Source organism: Cyprinus carpio, chromosome B15, assembly GCF_018340385.1.
Source record: "Cyprinus carpio isolate SPL01 chromosome B15, ASM1834038v1, whole genome shotgun sequence".
In the NCBI taxonomy this organism is placed as follows: Eukaryota; Metazoa; Chordata; class Actinopteri; order Cypriniformes; family Cyprinidae; genus Cyprinus; species Cyprinus carpio.
Window position 1 is genome coordinate 15,286,533 of NC_056611.1, and position 14,273 is coordinate 15,300,805.

General features: G+C 37.7%; 1 protein-coding gene across 1 annotated transcript in view; it reads left to right on the forward strand.

The window, feature by feature from the left end:
- The window catches only part of sgsm2 (small G protein signaling modulator 2), a 124,243-nt gene that overhangs the window by 89,802 nt on the left and 20,168 nt on the right, over positions 1 to 14,273 (forward strand). The window contains exon 2 of the mRNA XM_042739414.1: positions 11,226 to 11,394. Within this exon, the coding sequence (XP_042595348.1) occupies positions 11,226 to 11,394 (169 nt within the window). The remainder of the gene's footprint in view (positions 1 to 11,225; positions 11,395 to 14,273) is intronic.

The window sequence follows — 14,273 nt, forward strand, 5'->3', positions numbered from 1 at the left end:
GATAGCCTGTCCATCATCGATTAAAGCCCGCCCTGGCAATTTGATTGGCTCGGCCTTCTGGGAGCCGAGCATAATTACTCCTCAATGGATCGAGTCCAGACCGAACTTCCCGTCCAAAAAATGTTGTGGGCGGGGTTCGGGCTGGCACCCAGGCTAGGTGTCATGAATTAAAAATTAACAACCTTTTTTACAGCATTTATTTTCATATTTAATATATTAATTAATGCTAACAAATTGGACTTTATTGTAAAGCGTTACCAGAATTTCTATAGTAATTGTCTGGAGCGCAGTTTATTTCAGTTAGTATAACCACTTTTTAGGTTATTGATATTCATATCATATTCAAGCAAGTTCTGTATGTTTTCATCTCTATATAAAACGTACAAAGATGCAAAACTATTACATCACCAATTTCATTGTAACTTCCTGCATGACAATGTAACTTCTTTTATTTACTCACTTCCAGCTTAAAATAAGTACCCCACTGGTTTCCCAAGGGTAGTTTCTGCATAGTGCTGGTGTTCCTTTCACAAATATATCCATGTACACTTAAAGACTTGAAGGCAGCATATGGCTAAATATGTGCTGATTTTGTCTCTCAAAAGATTTTTGGCCAGCATGTTCTAAAAGTTTTCATCCTCCATGAATATTAGTTAACACGCTAAGTTATTTATATAAATGTATATTTGTTAAAAAGGTGTTTTGTTTTTTTTGGGGTCCATCAGTTTTTGTCTTGTGAAGTGAAAAGCTATGTGCAACAAATCCAACATATATACATCTTGGATTGCCTGAGGGTGAGTAAATGTTCAGCAAAAATTTTTGGGTGACCTGTTCCTTCAAATCAGAGACTTGAAAGGAATGGATGGTTAGGGTATAAGGTCACATCATGTGACCGCCGAAACTTCCTGATTCGTGGAATGCAAACAATACTGGAAGGCTAGTCAAGGAAGTTAAGCATTGTGGGGTTGTTTCCTATTTTCCTTTTTTTTTTTTTAAAATACCAGCCTTTTCACTTCACTCTTTCCTGCTGCAGTTTTAAATCCCTAAACGTCACAAGGAGTTGAGACCGAAGTTTTCTCTCGAACACCTGCACCACTGTGAGCTAATTATACGTTAATGAGTGAATGAATAGAGTTGTGAGTCATGTTTGTTTACCCAGCGTCCCTCAGCTGATGCTCACGATGAAGCATCTTGCGAATGAGTCTTACTTGAGAACCAGATTCAAATTAGACTGCGAGCGGACTTTATTTGTGAAGTGCACAGCTGTTCGTTCGGATATGGCCAAGTCCAATGTAGAACAGGTAGTAACTATTCCAGATCTGTTGCTCCTTTATTATCTCAAATATTATAGAATTTAAGATTATTAATCATTATACCAAAGTAATTATAAAAATTTTAATGTTTATTTTGGCATTTTAATATTAGTGCATGCATAATTTACATACACTACAGGTCAAAAGTTTGCGATTTGTAAGATTTGATTGTAAATTTTATTTTTTTAATTTTTTTAAATACATCTCTTCTGTTCACCAAAGACAGTAATGTTGTTAAAAAATTTTTTTTTTTTTTTTTTTTTTTTTGTGAAAATAGAAATTCTGGTAATATTTTTTTTTAGCATTCTTTGGTGAATAGAAAAAGAAAACAAACAAACAGCATTTACTTCAAATTGAAAATGTTTCTAAAAATATGAATGTCTTCACTGTCACTTTTGATCTGTTTAATGCATCCTTGCTAAATAAAGGTATTAATTTCTTTAAAAAAAAATTCTTGACCCCAAATCTTTGAACAATTGTATACTTTTATTATGATGCTTGCTTTTCAAAGCCATTTATAATAATTATCTTGTGCAGAGAGAGAATGAAACTGTTGCTGGCTGTGTAAAGTGAAAACTTTAATGACTAAAAGGCTAAAATAACTGACATTTCTCAAATGTAAGGGTTTTTGAGGCAACTAGGTGTATTCATGGCAACTAGGTATTTAAAATGATGTCATACTTGTAAAGAGACCTTGATTAGATTCATAATAATAAACACTACATTTCATATGCCCCCAATGCAAACAGTGTCAAAATGGTTAAATATCATCCGACACATCACTAATCTAGCTTTCCTTTTTGGCAGCCAGTCCTGTATTTCCACACATGTGTTTGTGGGCTTCATTTAGGGGACCACAGATGCTGCTGGAGACTCTAGTATTCCACTAATTACAGTCTATCTCCATGACAACAGTTTCTATACAGGGATTCGGCCATGTCAGAGGCTATGACACACAAATTTGCTGAAACAAACACACACGGTTATGTAACCCCGCTCAGCTGGTGGTCTTATTTAGGGTTATTTCTAAAAACAACGTGCTGTGGCCTGAGGTGACAGTGAAGGGGACCACAGCAGGATTTGGCCATTGTTTGCCTTCAGGTTTTTTGTAAAAGTTGATTTTTTGTTCATGCTCCATCCCTGCTTCCTGACAGCAATACAGGTGGCAGGCTGATAAATAACATCAGGGGTGCCGACAATCGATGAGATTATCCCTGCCACGGTGTTGAGGAGCTCACAGGCCCCCTGCATGCTCTGGTTTTGATGCTGTCTGCAGGGGACGGCGCTTCGGGGGACCAGGTGCCATCTGACCTTCACAGCTTGAACTCCACTGAGGTTGTACAGTTCGCTCTGCTCACGAGGACAGGAGCGGTGTCATATTCCCGCCAATTTCATCAATTTCACTGAGAGACGCTTGATGTTGGATGACATGGATTCACAGGAGCTGTCCACTGGGGTTGATGGGAAGACCTGTCTCAGGTGGCTCTGATGGAGGTGTTTTTGTTGTTGATGACTGGCAGTCTAGATGGGATGTTATTTATGTGTTGCCTTTTGGGTTTTGTGACTGGTTTTCACCAGGGGACATTCAGTCGTGATCAGTGCACCTGTTGGAATGATGTGTGTGTGTGTGCTGGTGTGTGACTGTATGACTATAGGGAGCCCTGCTTAGATTGATGAGCGGATCGTTTGTACATCTATTCATTTATCTTTCTATCTCTATCGTTCATTCGTTCTGTTTGCAATCTGTTTGTCTCTCTCTGTCTGTCGGTAGTTCATTCTATCTATCTATCTATTTATCTATCTATCTATCTATCTATCTATCTATCTATCTATCTATCTGTCTGTCTGTCTGTCTGTCTGTCTGTTTAGTTCATTCTATCTATCATTCTGTCATCTTTCGTTCGTTCGTTCTGTCTTTCAATCTGTTGGTCTCTGTAGTTCATGCTATATCTGTCTGTCTGTCTGTCTGTCTGTCTGTCTGTCTATCTATCTATCTATCTATCTATCGTTCATTCATTCATTCGTTTGTTCTGTCTGTCTGTCAATCTGTTTGTCTCTGTCTGTAGGTCATGCTATCTATCTATCTATCTATCTATCTATCTATCTATCTATCTATCTATCTATCTATCTATCTATTGATCGTTCGTTCGTTCATTCGTTCGTTCGTTCGTTCATTCATTCTGTCTGTCTGTAGTTCATGCTAACTATCTATCTATGTCTGTCTGTCTGTCTGTCTGTTTGTAGATCTATCTTTCATTCGTTCATTCGTTCTGTCTGTCTGTCAATCTGTTTGTCTCTGTCTGTAGTTCATGCTATCTATCTGTCTGTCTGTCTGTCTGTCTGTCTGTCTGTCTGTCTGTCTATCTATCTATCTATCTATCTATCGTTCATTCATTCATTCATTCGTTTGTTCTGTCTGTCTGTCAATCTGTTTGTCTCTGTCTGTAGGTCATGCTATCTATCTATCTATCTATCTATCTATCTATCTATCTATCTATCGTTCATTCATTCATTCATTCGTTTGTTCTGTCTGTCTGTCAATCTGTTTGTCTCTGTCTGTAGGTCATGCTATCTATCTATCTATCTATCTATCTATCTATTGATCGTTCATTCATTCGTTCGTTCGTTCGTTCGTTTATTCTGTCTGTCTGTAGTTCATGCTAACTATCTATCTATGTCTGTCTGTCTGTCTGTTTGTCTCTGTCTGTAGTTCATGCTATCTATCTTTCTATCTATCTATCGATCGTTCGTTCGTTCGTTCGTTCGTTCATTCATTCTGTCTGTAGTTCATGCTATCTATCTATGTCTGTCTGTTTGTCTGTCTGTTTGTAGATCTATCTGTCTATCTATCGTTTGTTTGTTCGTTCGTTCGTTTGGTCGGTCGATCAGTATCGAGCGATGTCAGTAAATATGTTAATAGATTTTAAATATACTTAGTATGTCATAAATGTATTTTTAAATATATACACACAACACAATACACACCCCTTTACCAAACACATTTCAGTCCTCATTACAAACCTATTTGCAAACAATCAGGTTCTCAAACTGGATTCTTTACATCTGTATATTGTGTTAGCCTGAGATGTTCCACTGTCTTCCCTAAACCCTCATCAGTTCCCACGATCCCTATCTGCCAGACAGACACGACTCCTGATGCCCCTCAGCATCTTCTAAGATGTTAATCTATGGCTGCATGTGATGTTCTTGTTCTCTCAGTGTCTCATTGCTGGGACTGGACTAGTTGATGTTGTTTCCCTTAATTAGAGCTGGGTGTTAGGGAGGTAGTGCGTAGGAGTGACTCCCCAGTGGGAGAGACGCTTTTTTGGGATTGAGAAGAGCTAGGGCCTAACACATGTCCATTTCCTGTGGAGCGTGAAAACCAAAGTGCACAAAAATCTCACTGTCTCTTGTTCAGCACTAATTAATTAACCCTGTTCATTTTTCCCTCATTCCATCATTATATTTGATAGGGGTGCACTGGAATTTTGGCCTAAAATGCTTTAGATTTCATTTTGGGAGCATGTAGATATATTTCCACTTCAAAGGCTGATGACTGTGGATAGTTATCAGATGGTACTGTAGACACATTTAGAACAGATGTTTTTACATTTTGAAAGTCAGTATGGGCCCTCGCTGATCTGAATCATTACCCCATAATGCTTGTCATGGTGTTTATTTATGAAATACTGTCTGAATAAATGATTGAAGAGAAGAGAGATGGACCTCTGGAGAACAGATGTGAGTTTGTCATGATTGAAGCAAGTAGAGCAATGTCACTGAAAAATGTAGTGAAAGGAAGTCTGCTTGTATCTAACTCTATAATGGAGATATTCCACATATAGGAGAAAACTCTCTCGTCATTATTGTTAAGCTCTGTTTGAAAATTGGTGTTATTAAAAGTACTGGTGTCAGTGCCAAAAACAAAGTCTACTTGCACTTGTTTTTTAATAATAGTCCCTAAAATGCATCGCTATCTCTGACAGCATTTTCAGGGAATGTTCTGTGTATGCGTCTCTGTGGGTGTTTCTGTCAAATGAATGCCAGCATTGTTGTGTTTTCTCGTCTCTGGAACAGGTGTTTGGTGACCGCTCTGCTCTTCCCCATAGTGTCAGCAGCTGCGGCTGAGCGCTGCGCATCCCTCAGCTGATTGAAGGTGCTTAGACAAAGAGAGTGTTGATGAAGTAAACTCTCTCTTTCACACAGTGGATGGAGGGAGGTGCATGCAGATTGATTTCTGTTCAGCCTGCCTGTCTCAGTCCATAGAGATTAGATAAAACTCAGGCTTGTGATCACCACCGTACGTCTCAGAGATGAGATTGCTGGACTGATGGATTGTTAGTGTAAATCAATATTTAATCACCTGGTGTGATTGGATGACCTGAAAGGCCATTGGAAATTGAGGCACATTTGAATAGTATCTCTGTCAGATTTAAGGTGTTAGCATGTTAACTTATGCGTCAGTAATGCTTTTTCATGACATTTATGCAGGCATATAATAGTTCTATTTTCCACATTTAAAGACTCTTGTTAATTTTTTTTTATAATGTAAAAATATATATATATATTAACAGCATAAAAATTGTGATTAAAAGTTTCATTGAAGTAATTTAACAAAAATAAAATTTAGTGAACTTTAATGTTTTAGTTTTTAGTTCGTCCATCTTTTTTTAAAAGCAATACTTGAGCAGCATGAATTTGATAAATTTGTGTCAAAACTAATGATTATGTTCTCCAGCATGATTTGAGATCCAAAAGGCATCTTAAATTTCAATGGAAAGATATTTGAAGTCACATAATCAGTGTCACAAGTTTGATTATTCAAGGACTTAGAAATATTTGCAAATTAAAAATATCTCTTATTCATTTTACATTATATTCTTTTATTTTTTTATTTTCTTTTATTTTTTTCTTTAATGTAATTTATTTCTCAAAGTCCTACAACTTTTGAAAATAATTATTATTAAAATTAGAAATATATAAAATTAAATATTAAATATTAAAATTAAATCAATTAGGCCTCAGATATTTGGATAACATTGTAATCCACTAGCTGGACTTACTATCAGTCTATACTGTTTTCGTTAGGGATGTGACGAGGTCTCGTGTCTCGTCTCGTCTCGTGGGATAAGTGTCTCATCAAACCCCTAGTTTTCATACAAAGATGAATCCAGGCATGTGAGGTTTGTTTGGTTGGGAGACACAGAGCAGTTCTCTGATCATGAAATCAGGAGGCACAGGTGTCCTGAGAGCAGGAATGGGCTGAATGCATCATATACTGTCAGAGGTGTGCTTGTGTACTTGTGTGCGATTCCTTCATGATGGATTGTGTAGTGTGTGTGTGTGTGTATGAAATGTTAAGACTGCCATCTTGCAAGGCTTCATGGTGACAGGAATGGGCTGTGTTCACACTTTACTCCTTTCACAAAAACTATGGATGCCTCTATTAAAGGGGTCATCGGATGCTACATGCACTTTTAAGTTGTTTAAACTGAAATGTGTGTTGGCAGTGTGTGTACGCAACCACCCTATAATGACAAAAATCCACCCAGTGTTTATTTTTTCATCTCTTTAAATCATTTCCCCTTTCTCAAATCGAGTCGATCTCAGATGCTTGTCTGTGTGATGTCACACAGACAGGCCCCTCCCACGATAGTTTGATTGACAGTGGCGTTTCAGCACAGACTGGACTGGTGTCTTACCTTAGACCTGTCCTGAGTGAGCTGTCCTCAGTCCGCCAATGTTTCACCGCGGAGCAAATGTACACAAGAATGTCTCCTAAGCGATTGAGGTGTTCTGTTATTAGATGTAATAATGAACATAGCAGTCGTCATTTACTCCCGACATCTGAGCCGCTGAAGACCCAGTGGATTATGTTTGTTTTTGAAGGGACTGTGCCCCCGATCTGCCTAAATGTGTCTATCTTCATGCGAATCATTCGTGATCCAGCTTCACCAACAGAAAAAGTGAGTATAAGGTTTTTTAATGAATCATTGCAAATCGCCTTTTCTAATAATGTGCTAATTAGTCAGTTTCACGATGAATGCAGGTAAAGTAAGTCCGTCAGAGAGTGGCTCGGAAGAGAGGGGCGGGGTCAGAAAATCGTATTTATTTTCATTTCAGTTTTAGTTTTAGTACATCAACTAAAACAAATGTTATTTCAGTTATTGCCAGTGCAAAATTTATAAGTCTTGTTAGTGTTTCATTTAATATTGATATTTTATTTCATTTCTGCTTTATTTAAATTACTAAAATCAATTTTAGCTTTAGTTAACATTAACAGCATAAATAATGACAAAAATTGTAACCAAACAGGCACTTTTCAATGGGGATGATCAGTGCCATATTTTGCCTTCCAGTGGAAAATCTCATCTTCGACGGTTGTCATTGGTATTCAGATGTCTCTGTGAACATGCTGTTTTCCGTAAGGCCGGCGCTTGAGGACAGAGCCTGAGTCCAGACTGAGGGACAGAGATCAGGCTGATTAATAAATACAGCAGTGCTAAACCTTCTTCATGTCAGAGAGCGATGTTTAGGTGAGAGACCAATTTTGTCTTTGTGCCTTTTTTATTGTATTTTTTTAATCTCTTGTTTTGGGTCTGTAGTTTCTCTCACGCTCTCTGCCCTCTCGTTTCCTCACTCTTCATCACTTTAACTCTTTACGCTTTCTTCTGGCCTGCCTTTCTCTGCCCCCCATTTTCAGTCCTTGTCTAATCATTTTTTTTTCCTATGGCCCCCCGCCTCCCCCTGTCACCCACGCTCTGTGCAGCTGCCGAGTATCTCAGTAATGCAGTTCATTACCATCTATTACTGTGACTCACAGCTTGACTGCACAGTCACAGGTGTGTTCCCCTACGGAACGGCAGCGATCGCGCCCAGCTGCCGGCATCCAGCCCCCCACCTCTCACAGAGATGATAGTAGCTCATATTACAGCCATCGATCAATGTATATAGTCGCTTGTGAGTGCAGTTCACGTGTGTGATTTCATAGCATCTCAGAAGCTGAACTCAATACTGTGATGTGCATCAATACTATGGCTTTTTGATGATGTGTTCTGCTGTATTCTATCGACATGCTCGGTACGAGCTTGACAAAGGATTATAGTTAATTGTGCTACAAGTCTAATTAGATCTTTTTTCTCTAACACGCCAATGTTGATATATGAGCAAACCCCTCTGTAATTTGTCATGAAGAAAAGGAACCTATCAATGGCTTATATATAGTTGTATAAACTGGGATAGAAGTAAGTATTTAAAACTGACATACTGAAAGAACACAGGAGGCTTTTGGTCATTAATGCATCATTAAGACTAGCAAAGATTTAAAACGGCATGATTTATGGGGTAATATGTCTAATCTGTTGCTCAAAAAATCCCCATGTGGTTTGTCAGATGCTGTTTTCAGTGCTGTTCTTATTGAGTGGAGGTTGTTACAGCTGAATCAGATGAGGCCTTTTAATGTATCTGTGATGGGATACTGATTTCCTGTATGTAGTGTTTGAGTGCTTTCTTCAGTTGAATGCATAACAGTATGAGATGATAGAATCTATTTGGATGTTTCTTCAACTTTGTGGTTGGTTTGTTATATTGTATTTAGACCTACTTGATCGTTTGGGGTCAGTAAGTCAAAAATACAGTATATGATCAAAAATGCAGTGATATTTTAGTATATTTTAAATTCTGAATTTTCAACATCATAACTCCAGTCTTTATTATGATCCTTCAAAAATCATTCTAATATGCAGATTTAGTGCTCAAGATACAATACAAAAGCAACTTACATATCTCGACAATATAAGCAATGAACCAACAAAAGAGCAACAATATAAAAGTGCTGTGACATGTCACAGTTAGTTGCAGTACTGTACATGTAGCATGTTTTTTTTCCTTTTTTTTTTTTAAATAATAAAAAGTAGATGGAAAAGAAATAGAATAGAGAGACCTAGTGCTATAAGGTCAAGTTATTATTATTTATATATGAATAAATTGAATAGAAATAGAGTGTGTTATTGTTAGAAAGTCAAGTTTTTTTTTTTTTTTTTAATCAAGTCAATCAATAGTCATATTTTTGGGGTTCTTTAATGAAGGGGGAAAAAAAGCATTTATTTGAAATATAATTTTTTGTAACAATATAGCTAAATGAGTAATAGTATTAAAAGTATTGATTACTTTATATAATTAATACTTCTAATACTATTACTCATATATATTGTTTAACTTGTTGAGCTTGTTTATCAAGGAAGCAACAGTGTCAGTGAAGGACTTGAGAAGATATATATATATATATGATTTGTCTAGATACAAATCTAGATAAAAATGATTTGTGAGCAGTATTTTTAAAAAGTGAAAACCTCATATAATTTTGTCTTTTTGGAGCATTCGACACTGGAGGAACTTTTTTTTTTGAGCCAGACACTTGTAGTGTAAAAAGTGTGTTTTATGAGTTTATTTATGTATGTATGCATTATTATTGCCTGATACTGTTGTATGCATTCAAACGTGTGCTTTGAGCTTGAGACCAGAGTAGCTTGTGGGTGTATGGGAGCATGCAGGAAGGCGTTCAAACCAGCAGGCACAGAGAGATTATGTAAATACATCTTCAGGAGCATTCAGCTCGTTTCCTAACTGCACAGCACTTTATCTGCACGTTTGTTGCTCAATGGATGATGGCTCAGAGAAACACAGGAAGTGCCATTTCTGTTAGTGCCTCTCAGGGCATTACTGTTCAAATCAGAGCTGCTTTTGGGAGAAGACAGTTATCGTGCTGGGTTCTCAAGAGGGAAGCACTCAGCAGCCACTTAGATGATTCATCTTCTTGTATGGTCTGAAATTAGAGGTGTAGATTAGCAACACATTTGCAGCTTGTTGATCATGTCTGCACAACTTCAAAAAAAAAAAAAAAAAAATGTTGTAAACTCTCACTGAAAACCAATGGTGAAGTGGTTTATTCTCACTATATGCCCAAGGGCCCTGCTGGTAGGGATGCCCCTGGATGTCGACTATAGTAGACCAATGCAATCCCTGTTTTCCCTTTATCAATGTGCAATTTAACTTTCTAAATGTATCAAACAGGCTCTTTAAAGGAAAAACCTGAAGCCGCTGCCCCCGGTGGCACAAGCCAAGCAATAAAAGTGCTATTACCGCCATAAACATCTGATTGCTTTCACAAATGCAGTCGATTATGTGGCAGCGAAAGGACCTCAATTCTGCTCAGATATTGATAGCATCAATCACACGGCGAGTCGACAGGTAGACTTAGCTGTCATGCCAAATGCAAATCTCATAACTGGCCTTTCATTGCAATCATGTAAAAAATAATCTTGATTTCATTTGCAAAGCAAGTTTCCTCATGTATCTTGATTTATGTTGTTCTTGGTGCATGAGCTCTTGGCTAAGTGTCAGGAAAGATGGACTTACACCAATATGAACATCCGCTCCATCCTTCATCGTGAGATTAGGGGATAGGGGAACTGTTGCCGTTGTTTATTTATTTTTGAAGTGAGCACACAGTGCTTGAAGGGACTGAATCCCAGCAGAAGCAGGAGCGGTAACAGGTAGCTCGCCCTGACTCTGAATTACTGAAATATTTAGCTGTGCTTCAGGAACCAGCGGTAAATCTTGTTCCCAGTTGCAATTGCGCTTCTGTCATGGCTGTTTACCTCACGAAAGGAGAATGAGGAGTATGAGGCAGAACTCAATTACTTCTGCAATAAGATTTTCCCTTGCATCGTGCAAGTTCATCAATAGCAAAGCCTCCTGCGAAAGAAATGGAATTGAAATTTTGACATGTGAGAACAAATGGCTGTTATTAAAGGAATTCATAAAGCAGTTGGAAATAATGAGATGCAAATTGCTTAAGTTTATTCAGTGTTTGATCTTTGCTTATCAACTCCTCCCTCTGTGTTCCTGCAGGCTCCATTGAGGCTTGCTTAAGCCACCTGTTGAAGCGAAGAGCGGCGGGATTCCTTCGCAGTGATAAGATCGCCGCCCTCTTCACCAAGATCGGCAAGGTGAACACCACAGCGAGTGAGATCTGCCGCAAGGTTCAAGAACAGCTACAGCAGCAGGCTGAAATTACCAGGTCTGACTTTTTATTGTGCGCAAATTATGTGCCTTATTTCCTTGAAATTATTATTATTTTTAATTTAGTAAACTTCACTTGTGAAATTACTTTTTTTCAGCTGACACCACCTAGGCCACATGGGCCATATAGCTTTTGTTTTTGTCTGCTTTAGTTGATAATGTAGCCTTTCTGAAATCTAAGTTTAGTTTGCAGATTTACAGTTTACGAAGTTGACGGGAATAATTGCAAATAACAATAGATTTGAAAAAGAAGCCTTCATAATCAACGGTAAACTGACGTTTTCACAATCCAATCAATTCTCGATAGGTCCCATCCAACTTTTTTTTTTCTCATTCAATATCTTGTTTTATTCTGAAAATGTTTAATTCAATGCAATTTTCTGTTAAATTTAAAAGGCTAGTTCACACCAAGAACTTCAACTATTAAGATCTATTATGATAACTATGTTAAAGCTAACACCGGTGGACGATAATGTTCTGTTTACCATAATTACATGTTGCAGTTTGATTATCTTTTTGAAAGCTCAACCTCTTTAAAGTTGGGTGGATTCTGATTGTCTGTGTTACTTCGAAACATGTTAATTTACGAAATAAAACAGATCGCAAATTCCATTTTATGTTGAATTTAAGTCGTATTTTTGATCTACTACAGGCCTGTTCACACCAAGAACTACTGTAAAACTATAAAGATAACTGTTACAATAGTTATATTAGTGTTCACACCAGTGGATGATATTGTTATGTTTAATGTAATCACGCACTGCAGTTTTGTCATACTGCCCCTTTAAATCCTTGAGCTCTTTAAAGTCAGGTGGATTCTGATTGGCTCTTAATGTTTTTATCATTCATCAGCTATAGAAAAAAAAAAACATTTCAAGACATTATAAAAATTATAGCTGTTGTTTCGCTGTTCTATTAGAATAAGAGTGGTTTTCGAAACTCTCTAGTTATCTTTCTAGTTGTGAATGACACTTAATATCACAAACAAAACTGGAAAACTCCCACCCCAAATTCATGACAATGGTTTAGCTAAAAGTCAATATATCAGACCACTCCAACAAACTTTTGTTTCTGCATTTAAACCACATACTGCTAAAAAATGACATACTTTACTTTTAACAATCACTTGCTCTACTTATTAATATGAACTATAAGTACAGATGCTAAAAGTCAAAGAAAGCCATAAATTGGAACTGATCGTATTAGCGATATAACTTTATGACTGATAAGCTGTTCAGACGATGATGAAAGCAGGAAGCAGATCTCATCTGGTGTGTGGAGAGGGGTGATTTGCTGGTTTGTTGGGCTTTGAACAGAAGACTGGCTCTGCAGCTCTCTGAATGAGGAATGGTTTGGGCGGATGCTTCGGGGCTTCGGTCAGCTTCTTATTTTCCCATTAACTCTCCATTAGCAGAGCCACATGGCCAATGTGCCACTCAAGAGTGGACCGCTCTGGCCTAATAGCCACAATCTCCAGGTGACTCAACATCTCTGTTGTGGTCAGAGATTTGTTGAAGCCAATTTGGTGTGTCTGTACAGTAGCCACTCTCTCTCTTACACACACACACACATTTAAAGCATTAATGTGGAGTTCTGCAGGTCACATGTTTTGTGGTGTTCCCTGCCTGTCCATTTTAAGCACCCCTCCCCCACCGCACTCACTCGGTTACTCACGTTGCCACAGCAACACCATGGTGTCACCATCTACAGTAGAGCAACAAGATGCTCACTGGATGCTGAATAGCTCTACCGCAGCAGTTCAGTCTAATAAAGCAACTGCATGTCATTAAGAGTTATATTGCACCCAAAACACATTTGTACTTCATTGTTTAAATGATTTCATTTATTGCACTTGTATTTAGCTTCACAATTATAATTAGTTTTTATATTTAGATTTTTTAATAATTATTACAAATAATCAGTTTTCTTGCTTTATGAGTGCAGACTCCTGAACTTTTAGTCATCTATCAAAAGATTGAAAGATGGCAATTAATTTGCATTGGTATAAAAAGAGAGGCAGTGGAAAGTATCATCTGTATGTTGTCATGAACGACATTTAAATGTACAGTTTAGTGTCATTAACCAAAAATATGTGCTATTTGTGGATTCATAATGGACTTGATGAACGCTTTCTCACTGCATCTTTATTAATGGGCCTCTAACGCTGCTCTGGATGCTCTACATTATTGCTCTTGGAGCAGTTTCATCTCCATAGCATCTGCATATCTCATCTCAGGTGCAGGGATTTATTTGCTTGTTTATACTGAATGTCCACTGCTGTGGCCAGCACTAGCATTTGGTTTGATTGTCTGACTGTCATGTGATGTGTGCTTATGTATGTTGTGGTAGATGAGGGTGCTGTGGCACAGACAGCAGACTCCTCCATCTCTGGTGTGCCTGCAGCTGTGGTGTTGTGTGATGTCCGGGCTGGAGGGAGATTAATGGCTGTGGGGTGTTATTGGCTTACGCCCATGATGGACTCCCTCATCCGTGCACTCAACATTACAGCAGTCCTCCCAGCTCTCCACAGACTCTGAATGGATCTCAGATGGGTTTGGTCACAGAAACTGGCTTAAAGGAATATTCCAGGTTTATTTTCAGACTTAAACTGGGATTGTTAACCCCAAAATAATTTATTTACTTACCCTTATTTTCTGTCTTTTTTAAAAAGAACTGTTTTTCACCATAAAAAGTAAAAGTCAATGGGGTCCAAAACAACAATAAAGGGAAAAAACTAAATGGAAAACAAGATATTTTTTTATGTGTTCCACAGAAGAAAGAAAAGCATACAAGTTTTTGAAATGACATGAAGATGAGTAAATGATAACAAAACTTTCATTTTGTTTTTTTTTTGCATTGGTGCCACTATTATTATTA